This window comes from Carcharodon carcharias, chromosome 6 (genome assembly GCF_017639515.1).
Source record: "Carcharodon carcharias isolate sCarCar2 chromosome 6, sCarCar2.pri, whole genome shotgun sequence".
NCBI classification, from domain to species: domain Eukaryota; kingdom Metazoa; phylum Chordata; class Chondrichthyes; order Lamniformes; family Lamnidae; genus Carcharodon; species Carcharodon carcharias.
In genome coordinates, this window is record NC_054472.1 from 22389830 (window position 1) to 22412664 (window position 22835).

Sequence of the window (22835 nt, forward strand, 5' to 3'; positions counted from 1 at the left end):
AGTAATGCTCTGTGGTCCGAGGATTGAATCCCATCATGCCAGATGGTGGAATTTGAATCCAATAAAAATCTGGAATTAAAGTCTAAAGATGACCAGGAAAGCATTGTTTATTGTTGTAAAAACTGGTTCAGGGAAGGAAATCTATCTGTTGACTTTTACCTGTCCTCTGAAATGGCCTAGCAAGCCACTCAAAAAAGGAATGAAACCGGACCTACCACCCACTGTAACACTGATATAACACACACCCTTCACTGTCTATGACAGTATGGGTAGGAGTGACCACCACACAGTCATTGTGGAGACGAAGTCCCACCTTCACATTGAGGGTACCCTCCATCACGCTAAATGGATTTCGAACAGATGTAACAACTCAAGACTGAGCATCCATGAGGTGCTGTGGGCTATCAGCAGCAGCAGCAGAATTGCAACCGAACATAATCTGTAACCTCATGGCCTGGCATATCCCCAACACTACCATTCCCATCAAGCCAGGGGATTAACCCAGGTTCAATGAAAAGTGCAGGAGAGCATGCCAGGAGCAGCACCAGGCATACCTAAAAATGAGGTGGCAACCTGGTGAAGCTATAACATAGGACGACTTGCGTGAAAAACAGCATAAGCAACAAGTGATAGACTGAGGTAAGAGATCCCACAACCAATGAATAAGATCTAAGCTCTGCAGTCCTGCCACATCCAGTCGTGAATGGTGGTGGACAATTAAACAACTCACTGGAGGAGGAGGCTCCACAAATATCCCCATCCTCAATGATGGAGGAGCCCAGCACATCAGTGCAAAAGATAAAGCTTGAAGCATTTGCAACAATCTTCAGCCAGAAGTGCAGAGTGGATGATCCAACTTAGCCTCCTCTGGAGGTCCCCAGCATCACAGATGCTAGCCTTCAGCCAATTTGATTCAATCCACATAATATCAAGAAACAGCTGAAGGCACTGGATACTGCAAAGGCTATGGGCCCTGACAATATTCTGATATAGTACTGAGTATAGTACCAATAGTACTGAGGACTTGTGCTCCAAAACTTGCCATGCCCCTAGCCAAGCTGTTCCAATACAACTACAACACTGGCATCTACCCAGCCATGTGGAAAATTGCCCAGGTATGTCCTGTACACAAAAAGCAGGACAAATCCAACCTGACCAATTACTGCTCCATCAGTCTACTCTCGATCATCAGTGAAATAATGGAAGAGGTCATCCACAGTGCTGTCAAGCGGCACCTGCTTAGCAATAACCTGCCCACTGACGCCTAGTTTGGGTTCTGCCAGGGCCACTCAGCTTCTGACCTCATTCAGGTTCAAACATGGACAACAGAGCTTAACTCCAGAGGTGAGGTGAGAGTGACTGCCCTTGACATCAAGGCCACATTTGACTGGGTGTGACATCAAGGAGCTCTAGCAAAATGGGAGGAAAACTCTTCGCTGGTTGGAGTCATACCTGGCACAAAGGAAGATGGTTGTGGTTGTTGGAGGTCAACCTTCTCAGTTTTAGGACATCACTACAGGAGTTCCTCAGGGTAGTGTCCTCGGCCTAACAATCTTCAGCTGCTTCATCAATGACCTTCCTTCCATCATAAGGTCAGAAGTGGGAATGTTCGCTCGGTAGCACCACTACTGACAGAGCTGGCCAAGTCCTAAAGGACATAGCTGCTAGACTGGGTCTGCAGCAGGAGGTGAAAGAATCAATAAGAGGGAAAAACAAACTTGACCTCATCCTCACCAACCTGCCTGCCGCAGATGCATCTGTCTATGACAGTATCAGTAGGAGTGACCACTGCACAGTCGTTGTGGAGATGAAGTTGCACTTTCACATTGAGGATACCCTCCATCGTGTGTGTGGCCCTACCACCATGCTAAATGGATTTCGAACAGATCTAACAACTCAAGACTTGGGCATCCACGAGATGCTGTGGGCCACCATCAGAATTGTACTCAAACACACTCTGTGACCTCATGGCCCCACTCTACTATTATCCTCAAGCCAGCGGATCAACCCTGGTTCAACGAAGAGTGCAAGAGGGCATGCCAGGAGCAGCACCAGGCATACCTAAAAATGAGGTGCAACCTGGTGAAGTTATAACACAGGGCTACCAAACAGCATAAGCAGCAAGTGGTAGACAAAGCTAAGTGATCCCGCAACCAATGGATTAGGTCTAAGCTCTGCAGTCCTGCCACATCCAGTCATGAATGGTGGTGGACAATTAAACAATTTACTGGAGGAGGAGGCTTCACAAATAACCCCACCCTCAATGACGGGGGAGCCCAGCACATCAGTGCAAACGATAAGGCTGAAGCATTTGCTTTAACCTTAAGCCAGAAGTCCAGAGTGGATGATCCATCTTGGTCTCCTCCCAAGGTCCCCAATATCTCTCATGCCAGTTTTTAGCCAATTTGATTCACCCCTCAGGACATCAAGAAACGGCTGAAGGCACTGGATAGTGCAAAGGCTATGGGCCCTGACAATATTCCAGCAATAGTACTGAAGGCTTGTGCTCCAGAACTTGCCGCGCCCTAGCCAAACTGCTCCAGTACAGCTACAACACCTGCATCTACTGGCAATGTGAAGAATTATCCTGTACACAAAAAGCAGGACAAATTCAACCTGGCTAATTACCACCCTATCAGTCTACTCTCCATCATCAGCAGTAAAGTAATGGGAAGGGGTCATTAACAGTGCTATCAAGCGGCACATGCCTAACAATAACCTCATTGATGCCCAGTTTGGGTTCAGCAGAGGTCACTCAGCTCCTGACCATATTACAGCCTTGGTTCAAACATGGACAAAAGAGCTGAACCCCCGACGTGAGACTGACTGCCCTTGACATTGAAGCCGCGTTTGACCGAGTGTGGCATCAAGGAGCCCTAGCAAAACTGGAGTCAAAGGGAATCGGGGGGAAAACTCTCCACTGGTTGGAGTCATACCAAGGACAAAGGAAGATGGTTGTGGTTGTTGAAGATTAGTCAATTCAGCTCCAGGACATCACTGCAGGAGTTCCTCAGGGTAGTGTCCCCAGCCCAACCATCTTCAGCTGCTTCATCAATGACCTTCCTTTCATCATAAGGTCAGAAGTGGGGATGTTTGCTGATGATTGCACAATGTTCAGCACCATTCACGACGCCTCAGATACTGAAGTAGTCCATGTCCAATTGCAGCAAGACCTGGACAATATCCAGGTTTGGGTTGACAAGCGGCAAGTAACAGTCATGTCACACAAGTGTCAGGCAATGATCATCTTCAACAAGAGAGAATCTAACCATCGCCCCATGACATTCAATGGCATTACCATCACTGAATCCCCCGCTATCAACATCCTGGGAGTTACCATTGACCAGAAATTGAATTGGAATAGCCATATAAATACTGCGGCCACAAGAGCAGGTCATCCTGCGATGAGTAACTCACCTCCTGACTCCCCAAAGCCTGTCCACCATCTACAAGGCACAAGTCAGGAGTGTGATGGAATAATTCTAACTTGCCTGGATGAGTGCAGCTCCCATGACACACAAGAAGCTTGACACCATACAGGACAAAGCAGCTTGATTGGCACCACATCCACAAACATTCACTCCCACCACCATCGACACAAAGTAGCAGCAGTGTATACCATCTACAAGATGCACTGCAGGAATTCACCAAGGCTCCTTCGACAGCACCTTCCAAACCCACGACCACTACCATCTAAAAGGACAAGGACAAGGGCAAGAGACAGATGGGAACACCATCACCTGGAAGCTCCCCCCACCCCACCCCACCAAAGTCACTCACCATCCTGACTTGGAAATATATCGCCATTCTTTCACTGTTGCTGGATCAAAATCCTGGAACTCCCTTCCTAAAAGTACTGTGGGTGTACCTACACCATGTGGGCTGCAGCGGTTCAAGAAGGCAGCTCACCACTACCTTCTCAAGGGCAACTAAGGATGGCAATACAGCTGGCTCAACCAGCATCCCAGAAGCCCACATCCCGTGAATGAATAAACAATAGAATCTATGGGCTGTTAGAAAAACTATTTCCAGTCAAACATTTTAAATATTGAGTCCCTGGTTTGGCTTCTAGTAAAAATCTTGTAAGAAGTCTTGAAAGAAAATGGTGATCTTTAATCCTAAAAATGCAGTGAGCTTCTACTCGACATTCTAAATGTGGACAAGGTAAATACACAATGATGATCATGTCCCCATTCACCTGCAATCCGACTCTATTGCAATGATTGAATAGTTTAATTCAACTTGTCAGATAGTGGTGGTGAAATTGAGGTGAAGATTGTATTCTCTGACATTTTAAAACACAAACAATTCTTCAAAACCATACCTTAGGAGAATGTGGCATTAAAATTTAAAGAAAATGGCATATTAATAGTTAGCTTCCACTAGAGTTTTAGCTACATATCTATTATTGATAGTTGAATGGAGCTGCAAAGTTTTGGGTTAGCTATTTCTAATAGCAGTGTCATGATATTCTCTTTAACTAAATGTGACCATCATTGAGCATTTCAAGAAGCAAGCTCATGCCTGCACTTTGCATTGACTTGACTACATATACATCTGGCAACTATGGTGGTGAGGGTGAGAGAGAGAAAAGGGGAAGACTGATGAAATATACAAGACTGAAGAACGAGACCTAAACATGAGAAACTAAGGCTGGTGTTGAATTGTGTGAGAATTGCACCACATTGAAAGGTACCATCTCCAACAAGAGAATGCAACCACCTCCCCTTAACATCCAACAGCATTACCATTGCTGAATCTCCCTCCATCGACATACAAGGGAGTCAACATTGACCAGATCATAAATACTGTGGCATCAAGGACAGGTGAGAGGCTAGGAATTCTGTGGTGAGTAACTTGCATGTTTGACTTAAACTGTAGTGCTTTATATTTTCAATATAAAATATTTGCAATGTTTCTATAAATTGGAACTTGAAATCATAGGACAATTTTTTTTCTTTTGGACTACACGAGCACCAATTTTATCATTGTTCCAAAACTGAGGGGCATTAGAACAAGGAACAATTTAAACAAGTCCCATGATGATGTGGAGAGAAAAAGAAGCTAAACATATCTGGTGCAAGTTGTGGACTGAAATCATCCTTTCTCCTTTAATATGGGGATTTCTGCAAGTTACCATTCTCTGCAGGGAGTCAGTCCACTGCAGGGGCATCAGCATCTTTGTCAGCCCAATTGAGTAGGGTAAATTTAGAAATAACTAGGATGCACACTCTGAACCATCCATTATAGAATTTTTATGAACATTGATTTTGTTTTTACAGAACTTGATATCTGCATATTTAAATCAATCCACTTCTGTGAAAATTAAAGTAATATTGTATTTTGCGTTACGCATTATTATCCAATTAAAACTGATTACTGATGCTAGTTGGCTAATCTTAAAACCAATACCTCCTCGTTATAGTTTCCTTGAATTGTAAATCACTTGGATTGTTTTGCAAACGCCTTCTGAATTTAAAAATTAATGACCTTCAAACCTTTTGCTTCATTAAAGAATATTTATAAATTTCAGAAGCATATCTTTCCGCTAAGAAACCTTTGCACCTGCCCTTGTTCAATGTGAATGATTTGCTGCTTTAATAGTAGACACCATTTTTTGTGCTTGCGGATTTTATGGATAACTGTAATTTGGAGTTTTGGCATCTTCATTTTATTGGCTCTAACTAGTGAGCTGTTAAGTTCTAACTCCCCAATTTTCAAAGTCATCGCTTCAGATATTCTTGAATGTCTTCTGCTGGGACTACTTTCTTGTACTATTTTGTTTAAACACTAGAGTACTCAGATATCTGTTGTAACAACCACAGAATCAGGTCTTTAACGAGCTCATAATACATAACCCAACATGAGTACTCAGGCACATCGTACCACACGGTTCCAATATGATTGCAAGCTCCTTTATTATTGAGTCAGCAATTCAATACAAGAACTCAGGTATGCCATACTCCATGGTGTACAATTAAAAAAACAAAATTGTTTTGGTTTGTATTTAAACAAATTTTAATGGTTTTTGTTTTTAATACAGTCCAGGGGAAATCGATCCATTTCAAGGATTTGTTCCCAAATTGTTGACTTTCTTCTTTCCTGTCTTAAATGCAAGGAGCATGTTACTGTCAGTGTTAGAAATTCCAGGTCTTGACTTGGGTATTCTCTTGAGCGACATGGTGCTTGTCTCTCAGTTAATGTTCCGAGCATCCCAATATCTTAATATACAGCCAAGGGTGTATATAGCTCATTTCCTTTGCATGAGTGCTTCTTCGGTCTTTTTGAAGATGGACCAAGAAAATACCTGGTAAGTCAAACGAGCTAAGAACAACAAGCCTGCTTTCTTTCACAGCCAGAATTATGATCAGACTCACCCACTTCAATCAGTGTCACTTGTCTTTGTGTAATTATTCGTCTTTGTGTAATTATTCGTGAAATAATTAGAGTGCTACACATTCTTCAGTCATTCTGATAGTAAACACTAAATTGGTTATGGTGAAGTTAACAGCATAATTCATGTAGGAAAGATCACTTAAATAATAAAATTGAAAGTAAATATATTACTGCTTTTAATTTTTGACAATTTCCCTGTTGAATCCCCTCATTGGATCAAAACCATTAAGTTATCCGAAGAGATTGACAACAAGAGATTTAAATATAAGCTTTCATTCACAGTATGCAACTTCAATATTTTTTCAAATCTACTCCATTGCTCAGTATGTTACCAGGAAGAGATACTTTATTGATAATCTTTGTTTCTAATTGAATGTTTTGAGCTGTTTCCTTTGTGGCTAAATTTATAAAGCTAGTGACTGCTAACTCATACTTTCCTGGTCTATGCTTTCTTAGCTAACCCAGGTTATCAGCGTTATAATTGCCTTGGTGTCCTTGAGGTAGAGAATTAAAAATCACCCAGGGTTTTTGTTCCCCGTTGCTAGTCATTGACCCTTGCTGCAAAGTATGTGTGTGGTTGCTTGAGGATAGTCTCAAGTACATCTATAGTCACCATGGTAAATAGCCTGAGAACATTTACTAGATGATGAATGGCCACTTTGCAGAAGCAAATGAAGCACTGGTGCTTGTGCGGGGCTGTCTACCAGCAGGAGTCATTGCCTTGTTGAAGGGAGAAAATTGACAAAGGAACTTTCTGAAGTATTCAGCACAGTTGTGCACATTTAGCTATTCGTACAACCCATTTTTCTAAATTTTATCCTGCAGCAAGATCATCTGGATCAGTGTATGTTCTATACACGATCAGCATTTTTCAAATGATTTCCTTAGCTTTACTGCATTCAGTTTTCAGTTAACAACTTGTATCTTACTTTAAGGTATTAAATGTCTTTGTTTAATCAAGAGTGAATCATTACTAAATCTAGTAATGTCTTTTTCTAGTTGCAGACCAAAAAGAGTCACATATTCTGCTTTTTACAAATTAAGCATAGTTCCATCAACAATAACCTGATACTCTGTCTGATTATATAACACACTAACACATCTTTACAATGTCTCAAAGTGCCACCCGCAGCCACCACTCCCCCTAGTGATGGCATCAGTGATGAATTGCCGGCCTCTGATTGGCCAGCAGCTCTCAGCGTGCAGGACTACTTCTGCTGTTGGGAATCACGATCATAGGGATGGTGGCCAATTTAGTGCCTGAAGAGTACTTGATTCTGTTGGGTCTCCCTGATGGAAGTGATGGGTGTTTCCCCACCAGTTTTCCAACCAAGACCCTCATCAGCCTAGCAAAACCTGCCGTAGATTCTCTAGATAGTTTTTAATGTGCTGTGTTTGTAGTGTAGCCCTTCTTGAATGCCTAGATCACTTGGAATACTTGGTGGAGCAGAGGGAACATTACTGACTTGGTAGCCCTTCATCAACAGAATATTGCTTTGGATCATTAACTTAAGGTGAAGTTTCATTAAATTCTTCACCATTATTTCAAGAATATCTTGTCCTTTTAGCGCGATTGCATCCCAGAATAAAATGAGCTGTATTAATCTTGCAAAGTCTAATACCAATGTATTCTCTCTGAACAAAGATTAACTCCATAATGTACGTTCCTGTGATCGAAGCAAGCAAAGATTAGGTGTTTCCAACCTGAACATTGGAAAGAGCACTGGTTCTTTTTTTTTTCTTATCTTAAGGCTTCATTCAGCAAATGTGAAGTTTAAATTATTTTTTTCGTGCTGATTCCTAATCAGAAGTAATTGCCTTAATTCTTTGATTTAATTAGAAGTACTTTTTTTTTTGAAAAGAAGTTGATTAGCATTAATTTGTTTTACATTGAGGTTTGGCAAATGTGCTTTTTGTACCTCCCCGAACCGTTGGCATTGTATTTTTGACATCCATTCTATTAGGTGGATGTTCTATGAAGTATTTGTCAGGAAGCCTCCATAGTAGGGAATTAGTAGAATTATCGTTTTGATACATGAAGATTTAAAGGCAGGAAATTTGAAATCTGATAAAGGGAGGCTTGTAATTTTGGGGACTTACAATATAGACTATAGGTTTATAGACTAATGTAAACCACTTTGAAGAGAATTTTATAGAACACCAATCTGTTGACTTGATTAAGCAGATTGCTGTCACTGGAGTAATTATTGAGCTTTGGAGATACATAGTATAAGACCATAAGACATAGGAGCAGAAATTAGGCCATTTGGCCCATTGAGTCTGCTCCGCCATTCAATCATGGCTGATAAGTTTCTCAACCCCATTCTTCTGCCTTCTCCCCGTAACCTTTGATCCCCTTACTAATCAAAAACCTATCTATCTCGGTCTTAAATACACTCAATGACTTGGCCTCCACAGCCTTCTGTGGCAATGAATTCCATAGATTCACCACTCTCTGGCTAAAGAAGTTTCTCCTCAACTCTGTTCTAAAAGGTCTTCCCTTTACTCTGAGGCTGTGCCCTCGGGTCCTAGTCTCTCCTACTAATGGAAACATCTTCCCCACGTCCACTCTATCCAGGCCTTTCAGTGTTCTGTAAGTTTCAATCAGAACCCCCCTCATCCTTCTAAACTCCGAGTATAGACCCAGAGTCCTCAAACATTCCTCAATATAGGGCTTAATATAGACCCTTTCTGACCATAGATGTAATGGTCTGTATAGGAAATCCTGCTGAAAGAGAAAGAAGTTCTTAAAAACTGAAAATGTAGCAATCTTCATCTGCAGTATAATTTTATTTTGAGTGTATCTGCAGTATCCAGTAACTAATAGCTTACATAATCTATCTGACCCATATTTGTACAATCCTCTGGAATCTACTGTCTATAAATAGGTTTTTGAAAGTAATGCATTGTCATCTTAGAGAGAGATGATGAATGCAGCAGTCAAGGAAGAGCAACCAAAAAAACCCACCTTTCTACTTTTTCTTTCCTGGAACTTGATTCTACTTAGCATTTTACTTATGGGCAGATCTAGTTTAAACTTTGTTTGGAAATTAATATAATTATAATTAACACCATCTATTTTGGTGTGCATTTTACACAGGCCAGTTACAATAGGACAAATGCAATAAATCAACTAATTGATATATTTCTTGATGACACCTAACCTGTAATGCAGCCACAACTTCATATATCAAGCAAAGGTTTAAAGACCATGACAGAATCTGTGCCTTTAGAAGTTGCAGACCGTATCAACCAGATGGCTTTGAATTCCATTAAGTCAGAAAAGGCATATTTACACATGCACATTTGTCATTGTTGAGTTAGTTATGCAAAAATAAGTTTAAATCAATTCAGCATAATACCAGGTATCCAGCTGTTCCATTTAGGTAAGAGGATCTAAAAGAACTGCTGGAACCACAACCTCCTGACTCTTGAGCACGCTTCCACAATGCCAAGCTTAATCTAGATGATTAGTTAGCTTTTTCTAGTTTTTCCTTTATCTTCTGTCGATTGCCTCGGATAATGCTCCTGCACTTGCTCAGGTGGCTGGTGCTCACCATGTACATTGAAAGTGAAAGAAAATCAGTCCCTAACCTGAGGGGGGGAAAATGGCATAACTTGACGAGTTCAAGTATGTGATGGTTACGCATGCAGCTGAAGCATAGAGTGGCTTTAAACTATTAATTCAAGACCCTTGCACAATCAGATTCAGTAAGCAAGCCTCTAATATCACCGAGATTCAGTATGTAAATTGCAATTGAAACATAAAAGGACGAAATATAATTGGAAGTTGAGGTTTAACTCGTTTTTCTTCACTAAGAGATTCCAGCTATAAGGGAAAAATTTCCCCACCCCATTTGGGGGGTGGGGGAGTGTGGGAGCGGACGTGCCTCCGATCAGTGCCCCCGATTGTGGGGGGGGGGGGCGCTGCCGTTTTATGTGGGCGGACCAATTAAGGCCCACCCAGCATGACGTCCGCCAGGAAGCGCTACGCGCTCCCTGTGTGGGGGGCGGGTGGGGTTGGGGGATTCCCTCAGCCAGGAGTACGCTCTTTCATGCATGCAGCTAAGTGCTGCCTCAGGGAGATCGGCTCCGAATTAAAATTTGCAATAAAAATGATCAAAAAATTTCCCTGACATGTCCTCTGATGTGACACTGTCACATGAGTTGGGACGTGTCCATCACTTTTACTGAAACCTTTATTAAAAACTTAAATACCCTCATGAAACCTCATCCCGCCCATGGATGAGGTTTCATGTTTTTCCTGATGCCCGCCAGGGCTCCCAGCCTCCCTGCCAACCATAAGGTTGGATGGGCAGGTCCATTAATGATAAGTAATTTCTCAATGGCCTCAATAGGCGTTGACAGGTCGGCGGGCGCGCAGCTGATTCATCTGTGCTCCTGCCGACCTGAAAATGGAAATGTCGCGGGGTGACATCAGGAGTTCCACACGACGTCATCCCGCGTCATTTTACGTGTCGGAGAACAGGCCCTGCCCCTGCTCGCCGACTGAAAGACCCTGCCCTAAGAGTTTCTTTAAAGTCAAGGCCTGAAATTAATCATGGCTTGTTTGGTGGTTGAATTAATAGAAAAGCATTGAAATAGTTCTGGTTGATTACATTTTGAAGCAATGGCAAGGTTTTCTATGGGTTAGAGAGAAATTGATTGTGCAAATGTTACCCTGGCCATATTGATTTTGTGCACCAGTTTTCCCTGGGTATAAATATGGCAGCCTAAATATAAATAAGTATAAAATGAACAAGCAGCCTCAGACAATACAGTTACGCTACTCACCTAAGGAGGTCACAAATGGAACCAATATTTGTTTGAAAAAGAACATTATTTGGTTAAGCCTAATCAAGCATGTAAGGACAAAATAATGTCTTTGAGATTTAATATATTGGCTTTAGAAATAGAGAATCTAGCTGAGTTTTGCACTTATTCCCATTTGTGATGGAATCTTAGTTGTATTTTGTGTTGAAACATTTTATGTAGGCTCAACAGTGCCCTTACCTCATTATGGATGCAATTTAGATGTTGTCACAAGCAATGGAGATAAATGAAACATATTCAAAGTAGGGAAACAACAGAGCTGCTTTTTTTTTTGTCAATGTTTTGAGCTGGGAGAAATGTTGAAATTCTACAACATGGGATGACAGTTGAAATGTTGAAATTCTACAACATGGGATGATGGTGACACCCTCTGAAATTTGGGCATTTTACAAAATGAACTTTGATTCAATGTCCTGAATGAGAGTGCAGAGGTTTGGTACATTATCACCTTCATGAATTCTAGTGATACTTTAGTGCCTTTGTGTTATATGGTGGTGTGTGTTCTAGTTGTGTATTTTTAAATGTGCCATTTTGAAGTAGCATTTATTTATACAGGTCTAAATATTTTTCCTTTTCTCTTTACAGAAGAAATGGAAGTTAAGCCTCCATCATCGGCACAGCGCAGATATGGTAACGCATCTCTGTTTTATAACTGTCGTATCCCTCACCCTGGATGCAACAAAATAGTCAAGGACAAGTGCAGCCGATACATGGGAACATCACCACCTGGAAGTTCCCCTCCAAGTCACTCACCATCCTGACTTGGAAATATATTGCCATTCCTTCACTGTCGCTGGGTCAAAATCCTGGAACTCCCTTCCTAACAGCACTGTGGGTGTACCTACACCACATGGATTGCAGCGGTTCAAGAAGGCAGCCCACCACCACTTTCTCAAGGGCAACTAGGGATGGACAATAAATGCTGGCCCTGCCAGTGATGCCCACATCACATGAATGAATCATAATAAAAATATCCTTGCAAATTTATTTTTACTTGAATTGTGCTCAGCAAAATAATAAAACTTAAAGCCTGCAGTTGATATTCTTTTGCGTTTGCTGTAGCCAGTCCAGCCAATAAACAGATCCTGCATCCATTATGATCAGCCGGTTACCATTACCCAATATCTAATCATACATTGGTCTGATCTGGTGTGGGAGGGAGGAGAGGGTCATAACAATGAAATTCTTTATTATTACTGGGCACTATAATTTTACACATTCCCCGACACCTTGCTCTTACCTTGGCTAGGATATGAGCATACTGTTTAGACCAAGCCAATGATAAACCAGCCAGCTGTTTTATTTTTGAGGAGCAAAATATTTATTGGGAATCTTGATCCAACTGAAATACTGAATCTAACATAGAAAGTGTAAAGTGTGTCACCATTGGGATAAATACACCCATCTAAATAGTATATTCTTTGCCTCTAAGTGGCACTAAATTTATATGGGGAATCTGCTGTCTGACTTTCTTACCAGTTCTCTGCAAACATGATTTCTGACCTCTTCTTTCCTCAGCTGGACAAGAAACCAAAGGTTGGACATATTACCCTCACTACCTCTCCCTATCTGGGGATTGTCCAGTTAGCTGCCAATCAAACCAATTGTTACCCTAGGTATGGGCTTCCAGCAGTTAAATATGTTGAGCTCACTTGGATCAGCCCATTCTAACACTTAGAACTAGTACTTATTTATCCAGGTCTGTTTGTGTGAATGTCTTGGAATGACATTGTCTCAAGCTGATGTGGAATGTAGGAGATACTATTTCTCTCGCCAATTTGTCTGGATCTAATTCTTTGTGCTGAATCCTCATTCTGAATTGGGAATATCCATTCCCAAAAGATGTATGGATCTAATCTCTTGTGTGCTGAATTTGATTTAACAGCATGATCCTAATATGAAATTGATCTGCAATCTCCTTTCCACTTGGACAAGTACACAGGAAATGCCAAGTGCACCAAAAGCCATTAAATAAAAAGTCAGGCATCAATGTTTTATAAACCCATGGAGGAAAGAAGATTTCCTCTGGCTGCAGAAACACAATGGACAAATCCTATTACAGCATCTTGATGCTGTGGTCAGCCATACACCCTGACTCTGACATGTCACAAATTTCCATCACAGAACTATCAAACTAAAGGTATAAGAGGAGGAAAGAAAATGTTTGCAAGAAAATTGTTAAATAAGATACTAATCATGCAAAAGCAATTGTCTTTTTCCCATGGCTTTCTGTAAAATCCTTTTGAAAGTCAAACTTATGTAACCAGTAATTAGACTGATGTTACTTTGGATGTCACAGGGATATCTGAATTTATACTTGAGTATTTTTATATTTAAATAACTCCATATATTACATGAAATGTATTAACGCTGTGTGGTTTGGTTTTGATAAGATTACAATTGTTTTCTGTAGAAGTTGAATTGACTGTTAGAATCTTTTGTGTTAATGAGTGGTACAATTAAACTATAATATAGTGATTTTATAATTGAGGCCTTGCTTAAGGAAAAACTTTTCATTTTTTTAAATCTTGCAGTGTTTCTTCACAGTGCAATACCTTTTGTTGGATTTGGTTTCCTGGACAATGCTATAATGATTGTTGCAGTAAGTACTTCTGTGTCTCTTCCTGCATTTCTTATCATTGAGATCCTAATCTTAGTGACCATTTTAGGAAGGGTGATTCCACCTTAATTACCATTAGAAAGGATTGGAAGGGCACGCTGATAGGATAGGATTCGATTAGAGTGGGAAAAGACTTTTGAGAAGCATAAAAACATTAGTGTAGGCTGGTTGGGCCAAATGACTTGTTTTTGTGCTGTAATTCTGTGTAATTCAGGGATCAGTTTACTATATTAGTTTTGTGGAGAAGCGATATGATTGTACTATGCTTTGCCACAGAGCAGTAGGGAATGGTGATCAAGGCCTTTTTTTGGAAACTGGAATAGTGGCTTATTTCTCACCGTTTCTGTGCACCTTCTAGTGATCAATTACATTGGCCAACCCTTACCTGTCTAATATATACCAGGTAGCAAACTTCTGGTTTTCACATTTTGCTGTGGCTTTGCCTGCTAATTTTCATACGTTTTGGGAAGTAGTTTATAGAGGAAGACAAGAATAGACTCAAGTGAAGTCTCATGCAGATAGTATTGATTGTTTAAGTAGTATGCTGAAAATTGTTGTATCCTAATTACCAATTTGCCCCCCTCCCCATCTATCCAGTATTCTTTATTGTTAGCACTAACTGCCAGTAAGAAAATATGAGCCATAGTAATGATATGAAGTAGTTTAACTCAACTAAGGCTAGAGGGCTGCAAAGGACATTGTAGAAAAATATGTTTGTCCTTGAGATTATGATCAGCTTCATCGGGACTGTGCAGAAGGCCAAAGATAGAGACATCTGAGTGAGAGTTGGACGGGGAGCTAAAATGGTAAATGAGGGGGAGCTCTGAGTTGTACTTATGGGCAGAACAAAGGCGTTTGGTAAAGCAATCACCTCATTTGTGTTTGGTGCCCTCCATGTAATGGAGCCTAGAGCAACGAGTAGGTTAGGGGCCCTGGATGGTGATATGGGAAATGTTGAATGGGCAGATGTTGCAGCTCCTGCGCTTAAATGTGTAAGTACCTGGGGGAGGGGAGCAGGCGGTGGAAGGGTGAACCACAGTGCCATGGGAGGGATTGGTTACTCAGGAAATCTGAGAGGAAATGGAACAGGAAGATGTATTTTGTGGGATTATGGTGGAGGAAGACAATCTGGAGGGGTTGAAGGTGAGGACTGGGGAGACAATTGGGTGACAAATGCTGGCCTTGCCAGTGATACCTACATCCTATAAAAGAATTTTTTAAAAAAACCCATCATGGTTCTGAAAGGGAAGAAACATGGGAAATGGGATGGGCTCCCCTGAAACTGGGAAGAAGGAATGGAGTCACTTTTTCTTTCTTTCCAAAAATGGTTAAAGGATCCTGAAATCCTGTACACACAAGGTTTCACATGTACACTGGCCATATCCAAATCTACCGCAGCACCACCTTTTTCGATCCCTCCACTGCCTCTGATTTGTCATGATGCTTGTACAATATCCAGTACTGGGTGTGCAGAGATTTCCCATTAAATATTGGGAATATTGAAGCTATCGTCTTTGGTCTCCACCACAAATTGTGCTCCCTAGTCAGCCACTCCACCCTATCCCTGGCAGCTGTCTGAGACTGAACTGCACTGTTCGCAACCTTGTTGCCCTATTTGACCTTGAGCGGAGTTTCCAATCTCATATCCTCTCCATCATAGAGATCACTGGCTTGCACCTTTGTACAATTATCTCTCTCTGTCTCTGCCCCTGCCTCAGATCATCTTCTGTTGAAACTCTCATCTATGCCTTTGTTATCTTTAGACCCAACTATTCTGATGTTCTCCTGGCTGGCCTCAAACCTTGTACGTTTTGGAAACTTATGCTTATCCAAAAATATGTTGCCCGAATCCTTTAAAATTCTGACCTTTCTTTTCAAATCGCTTCAGGACCTTGCCCCTCCTTATCTCCGTAACTACCTACAGCCCTCCAAATCTCTGCTCTCCTCCAATTTTGGCCTCTTATGCATCCAAGATTTTAAGTGCTCCACCATTGGCAGCCATGCCTTGAGTTACCTCGTTCTGGAATTCTCTCTCTAAACCCTTGTCTTGTTACTTCTCATTTAATTTAATTTTTTATTCTTTCATGGGATGTGGGCACTGCTCGCAACGCCTGCATCTGTGCCCATCCCTAATTGCCCTTGAACTGAGTGGCTTGCTAGGCTGCTCCAGAGGCCAGTTAAGAGTCAACCACATTACTGTGGGTCTGGAATCACATATAGGCCAGACCAGATAAGGCCGGCAGATTTCCTTCCCTAAAGGGCATTGGAGAACCAGATGGGTTTTTCTGATTTTTTTTTTTGATATTTCCATGGCAACCATTACTGCGGCTAGCTTTCAATTCCAGATTTATTAATTGAATTTAAATTCCGCCAGCTGCCATGGTGTTTGATATGCCTTGCTATGTTAAAGGTATAAGTGCAAGTTGTTGTTCAAACATTGTGTAGAAATGCTAATAGGCGAATATTGCTTGTTGAAGGAATTAATAAGAGCAACACCCTGAGCACAACTGCATTCAAATACCTTCCTCTTAAATAAAATTTGCAGCAATAAAGTTCTCAATTTCTCACTTCAGCCGTTTAGAGCACCTTTGTTTCTTTTAATCGCATCCATGTAAGTGATGTGATGGAAATGAATTTCTAACATGCTGAACTAAACCAGGATTCTTCAAAAAAAATTAGCCTGAATTTTAGATAATTATCAGACTTTCCTTTTTTTAATTCTCTTTACTTGCCATTTAGATATACATACAAAATGTCTGGTGCTTCACATGGTATTATAGAAGGTTGCATTGCATTCTAACTTAGAGATATGATTACATTGGACAATTGGATTGTACTGGAAAAAGGGAAAGTAGATTTAGTCTGAAAATTCTAATCCTATGAAGAAAATATACCTCTGACCTTGTGACCAAATGCTGGAGAAAGGTTAAGGTGAAACAACTGGCGAATACATTAAAATCAGGCATTCTGTTATGCTGTACTGTAATGTTCTTTTAGCCATCTTTTAAAAGATTGTTTAAAAAATAAACAGGCATGAGAGGTCTCTATTGTGCATAACTAAAAGAACTTCAATATTTTGATACAATATTGATTTTAGTTCTGTTTCTCAGGGGACGCAGATTGAGTTATCCATTGGAGTTATTTTTGGCATTTCTACTATGGCCGGTAAGCATTTTTTAAATAATTTCAGTCCACTCAGGCGATCTTTTGATTTGCTTCTGGATCTTCTCAATCTTATGTAGTTTGGAATATTTTTTCTTTCTCTCCATGGTTTTGTAATTCGTCAATCCCAAGGAGTCAGCAGCAATTTCCCTTTCATTTCAGCAGACTAGACATCCGTCCCAGATAGCGAGTAGTGGCTTGCAGCATTTAAATGGGAATTAGTTAGGTTCCTGACTGCTCAGGACAGGACATGTTTGCGTGGTAGGAAACTGATGAAGAATGATTAGGTTTCTGAAGCAGGAGGCGGCCAGGCTCTTTTCCTATTATTTTGTGTTCTGTAAGCAGTTCACAAAACACCTAACTTCCAAACAAGTAATTACGTCACCGTTGTGTCTCCATTACCTCTTAATGGTTCCTACTTCAGCTCACTCAAGACCTTATTGTTGTTGGCTGCCAAACTGTACAGGAAAATGCTGCACCATTAAGCTGGGGCCTCGGTGGCAGCTGCGGCTCTCTAGTTATACTTTTCCTAATGTTTCTGGCTGTAGCTGTGCATGTCTGTGTCCTTGGAAAATCTATGTCAGTTTCTGTTTGTCAAGAAATCAATTTTCTCCTCCGTTGCAGGTCTTGCATTTCCTGATATCCACGAGGAAGTAATCCTTCATCTATTCCATCTCTCAAAACATATAACTAAATCATAGCATGAAAAGTAAATACTTTTGTGCTATGTCCCTTTGTAAAACTAAAGGGACATAGCACAAAAGTATTTACTTTTCATACTATGATTTAGTCATATGTTTTGAGAGTTATTTTCAATTGAGTCAATTCTTGCAATTCTATGGTAGTAAGCTATTTCCAGTAATGAATGAGTAGCTTTTGAGAACCCTGTTAATTCTTAGTGTTGCTACAATTAGGAAAATATTATTAGTGCAGTTCTGCCTATGGCTGCTCTTTCCTTTTTTTATTTGGCACGCAATTGTCTTTTCTACAAGCTAGTGAAGCGGCCGAAACTACAGAACAAAATGTGAGTCAGCAAATCTGCTGGTTTTCCTTTTACCTTTTTTACAACTGACACTTGATTTCTGATTATGGTCTGAAGAGCTGTTAAAAACATGGAGCAGGTAGTATATCCTGATCTAGATTGTATAAGCTTTCCAGCATAGAAACTGGTTACGTTGCATTAGTTGAAGTGCAAAATCCAGACAATCGATAAAATTTTGCTTTAAATAAGACGTTAAAAGTTTGTCTTTTATAGATTAGTCATTACTGTTAAATTATAACAATGTTGGGGCTTTGTTGAATAGCATACATCTAAATATTTTCACCAAAAAAAAACTTCATTTGCAATGGAGGGTCTATGGCTTTCGTGTCATGAAATGATGACAGTTCCCAATGCTGCTTCTGCCCGATTGTGAACAGAGGTAGATGATTTAGTGTTCTTCCACTAGAGCAAATACTGGAATGGATTGGGTTGTTTTGGACTAGGAACATAGTCTAAAAATTGGAGCCAGATCTTTTCAGGAGTGAAATTAAGGAACAATTTTTTTTTTACACAAAGGATAATAGAAGTTTGTAACTCTCTTCTGCAAATGGCGAGCTAATGTGCGATCATCAGTTAATTCTAAATCTGAGATTGATATTTTTAGTTAACAAAAATCCAAGGAATGTGCGGCAAAGGTAGATAGTTAAGTTGTAGATCAGCCAATGATCAATCAATAGTGATCTGACTGTTCCAGTCCCTTTACTGGCTTCTCCTCTCTCAGTGCTGCATCTGTGCTAAGTTTTGGCTGCTCCTGGATTTTCAGGAAATGCAGAATCACATGCTCCCCAATCCCCCAACCCTAATCAGCAGCCTCCCCTCTCTCCCCACCTAAGTTCCAATGCTCTCGCTCTCATCCCCCATCCTGTGATGAGTAACTCACCTCTTGACTCCCCTCAGCCTGTCCACCATCTGTAAGGTACAAGTCAGGAGTGTGATGGGATACTCCCCACTTGCCTGGATGAGTGCAGCTCCCACAACGCTGAAGAAGCTTGACACAGTCCAGGACAAAGCAGCCAGCTTGATTGGCACCCCATCCACAAACATTCACTCCCTCCACCACCGACGCACAGTTTCAGCAGTCTGTACGAGAGGCACTTCAGCAACTCACCAAGGCTCCATCGATAGCACCTTCCAAACGCACGACCACTAGCACCTAGAAGGACAAGGGCAGCAGACATATGGGAACACCGCCACCTGGAAGTTCCCCTCCAAGGCATTCAGCTTGGAAATATATTGCTGTTGCTTCACTGTGGCTGGGTTAAAATCCTGGAGCGTCCTTTCTAACAGTGCTGTGGGTGCACCGACACCACATGAACTGCAGTGGTTCAAGAAAGCAGCTCACTACCATCTTCTCAAGGGCAACTAGGGATGGACAATAAATGCTGGCCTAGCCAGCGACGCTCACATCCCGTGAATGAATTAAAAAAAAAACCTGAGCCCCAATCCCACTTTAGAGAAAACACTAACAAAATATCAATGAAGTTATGTAGATTGACCTCAGCCACAAAAGATGCTGTGAGCAAGTCATATTGCTGATGGGCTTTCTATTCTGACTGCATATAACCTTTTTGAGGTTAGTTGATTCCTTTATGTTTAGTGACCCATTTTGTCTTTGCAATCTGAGTATCATATTTTACATCCAGCAGATTGTGGTTCACCACAATTGATGTTTCAATATGTTTAGTCTATACTAGACTTGTCTCTGGGTGGTTTTCATTATGAAAGGCCTTTTTACATGAACAGGTTGTTGGTGAGATACATTTGGGCTTATTTCAAATCTGTGGACGTGATAAGATCTCATCATTGGGTGGAGTTTAATATAATTGATGCAGGCTGGAGAACAGGTGGGAACCCATGTTGCTTCTGTGGGGGAGGCCCAACCAGGTTAAGTGCGATCTGGCCAGCATCAGGCCTTCCCCAGGCTTCAGGCCTTCCCCAGGCTTCAGGACCTCGGGCAGAATCCCAACTGCTGAGAGTTTCTGGTCAGTCAGAGACCAGTAGTTCTCCATTGCAGGCAGTGCCACCTAGAGTGGTGGCTGCTGCAGATAATGCACCCAGGGAGAGGCTGAGGTTCACTGAGGTGCCCAGGCCACAGGTGAATGAGAGCCATGGGGAGCGGGGTCAGGGGAGGGGAGGGCAGGGGGATCAGAGGAAAGGATTGGGTGGCTTTCACACTCCACTGGACAATAAATGCCTATGACAGAGGCAACCCCCCAGCCACGCAGAAGGTCACATGTAAACCTGACAGGTTGGTAGATAAGTTCCTCCATGGGCCCTTTGCTGCCTCCAACCTTAATCGCGGGAGGTTTTCCTGTGGCTAGGAGACTGACATGCAGCCTCTGCCCTGATTAAGCAGGCTCAGCCACTATGTTTCCTGTCATGATGAGCTGCATTAAATCCAGCCCATTGTCTCTGTGAGTTCTGTTGGTTGGGGGGGAGGTGGGGTTTGAAGGTCTTTGTGACCTAGGGCAATGGGCATGGGTGTGGTTACAAGAGTGACTGCTCATACCGTTTGGATAATGAAAACTCTATTAATTGCCAAGTCTTAAAACGTGCTTAAAATGAACAAGAATAGATGTTTTAATATAAAATTCAACATTTTTCTGAAGGTCCATGCACTGAGAATCCTTTATTATACTATTGATTTGGTGCCTTCAGCATTTTGATCATCCTCTTTGGGCTTTCATGCATTTGTGTTTTTTCTTCTAATACGAGTGAAGGAATGTGTGCTTCATGCTTAAGGTACAAGTTCCATGGGTGGAATCTTGTGCCCTTGCCTGTGGTGGATTTGGTGGCGGGGAGACGTTTAATTAGGTAGGAATGTGACGGCTGGGGACTCTGCCACCTTCCCACCACTTCCCTGATTAAGTCAGTGGTAGAAGGCAGCATTCCCGCCCCACCATTAATTGAGGTCTTTAAGTGGTCAGTTAATGCCTATTTAAAGGCCTCATCCTGCCGCTACTGATAACCCAACGTGGGGAGCAAAACAAACAGACATGAGTGTGGTTGCTTGTGGCCTCCTGGGGGTGTCCTTTGTTCAAAGGCATTCAGTGCCTGATTGAGGGTCCTGACATTGGACAGATGGGGTCAGCTGAGAGCCATCCCTTGCCCTTGCTGCCAACCCACTCCACTGCGACATCCACCCCTTGATTCCCACTCCCACCACCGCTCAATTATGGCCTGGGATCCAATGATGATGACTGGGTGTTTTACCAACAGCAGCCAGTGCCTCCTGCTGCTTATTGGCCTGTCCAGTGCCTGAGTGGAACAAGATGAGGTCCTTCCCAAAAAGAAGTGACGCGAGCTCTCGCAGGATCTCACCGGCTCTCCAGCCATCAGTCAAGACCCCTGTTGTCTCCACAAAATTGTCCCATCACCGCTCTCCGCTTCCCCCAATAACCCCCTGATACCACTGGTTTTCAGGCTCAATATCAGTTTTCATTGTTTTGAAGCTGCTGGCTAAATTCTGCTCGTTTCCAAGATTGGCCTATGAGAATGTGCAGAATATTTTAAAGTCATGATAAAGGCCTACCTCATCTCCTTGTCTTGAATTTTGTTAAACTATTAATTATACAGCAGATGGTAAATGCTGAGCTGTTCAAATCCCAGAGGGAAACTTGGAACAACTATCACAACTAATTTTCAATTTGTATTTGCGGGCTTTGAATTCAGTAATAATAAGACTACCGAGTCTTGAGAGGTTTTTATAAAACTAAATTAAATGTTTTTTTAATAAAATAAAAGATTATAAGCACATACATATATCTACAAATTACTGCTACAATAACTTTTAAATTCCCTAGTTAATCTGATTCCCAGTAACACCTTTGTTAAGGCAACAGTAAAACGCATAGGTTTTAAAAGACCCATGCAAAGTAAATGATACACAGTCGAATTCAAAGTGAGTTCTCTTAACTTCAGTCCCTGGAGGCAGCAGTTTTGGTACATGCAGGCTGAAGGCAATGCATACTTGTTGAATCTTAGAATACCTTCCTTTACACAGAGCCTTCACTCCTTTATACATATTTTCCCCATTGAATGCAAATGTCCATTGTTTCACTACATCTTTGGACTTTACCTTCCTGATAGTAAAAATCTCTCTTAGCACTAAATTTTATCAATAATCTTTGGTAAAAAAATAAACACACTGTTTCTAAGCTTCATCTGGCCAGGTGACACATTTCACCTCTTCCTTTGAAAACAATCTAGCCTGGTTTATTTAAAAATGCTAATGTCCTTTTTTTATACCTTACATTCTAAACTTCCCCCATATTTACCATGTTTACGTCAAAACCTTCAGACTAGCTGCCTTTAATCCAATTAAGTCTCACACACTTAGAATAAATTCCAATAACATTATGGTTATTATTATATCTTCCTGGCATAAACCAAGTCTTTCATGGTAAACAATTCTGCATTCCCTCCAGGTATTGTTAGTAAAGCCATTCAAGAAAATCCCAGGTTCAGTTCCCAGTTTGTTCTGAGTTAGCTAATCAAAGCTAGGCTGCGGTAAGGATCCTATAATTGCCCTCAGCATCTTGGGACTAGTGAGGTGAGAAGTGGACCAGAGTTTGTTTGTAATTGCTTTCCAGTGACCCCTGCTACTTTTGAATGTCAGGAAGAGAATAGGTCAGCTGTGTTAGTTCTGATTGTCCCTCGGACAACTTGTGTATCAAGAATGGCCACTCCAACTTAGAGTTATGTCTTCAGCTGAGTATAAGTTAATTGTTATTAAACAAGTTAATATAGAAATAAAACCGTACAATCTAATTATTTCTAAGA

The 22835-nt window shown here is 41.4% G+C and overlaps 1 protein-coding gene across 4 annotated transcripts in view; it reads left to right on the forward strand.

Moving 5' to 3' along the window:
- tmem65 (transmembrane protein 65) overlaps positions 1-22835 on the forward strand; it is a 74323-nt gene that overhangs the window by 22282 nt on the left and 29206 nt on the right. For all 4 annotated transcript variants that reach the window (XR_005943348.1, XR_005943349.1, XM_041190359.1 and 1 more), the window contains 3 exons: positions 11815-11859; positions 13764-13831; positions 16960-17014. Coding sequence is in view for 2 of the 4 variants with exons in the window: in XM_041190359.1 (XP_041046293.1) it covers positions 11815-11859; positions 13764-13831; positions 16960-17014 (168 nt within the window). In the remaining 2 variants the exon portion in view is untranslated. The remainder of the gene's footprint in view (positions 1-11814; positions 11860-13763; positions 13832-16959; positions 17015-22835) is intronic.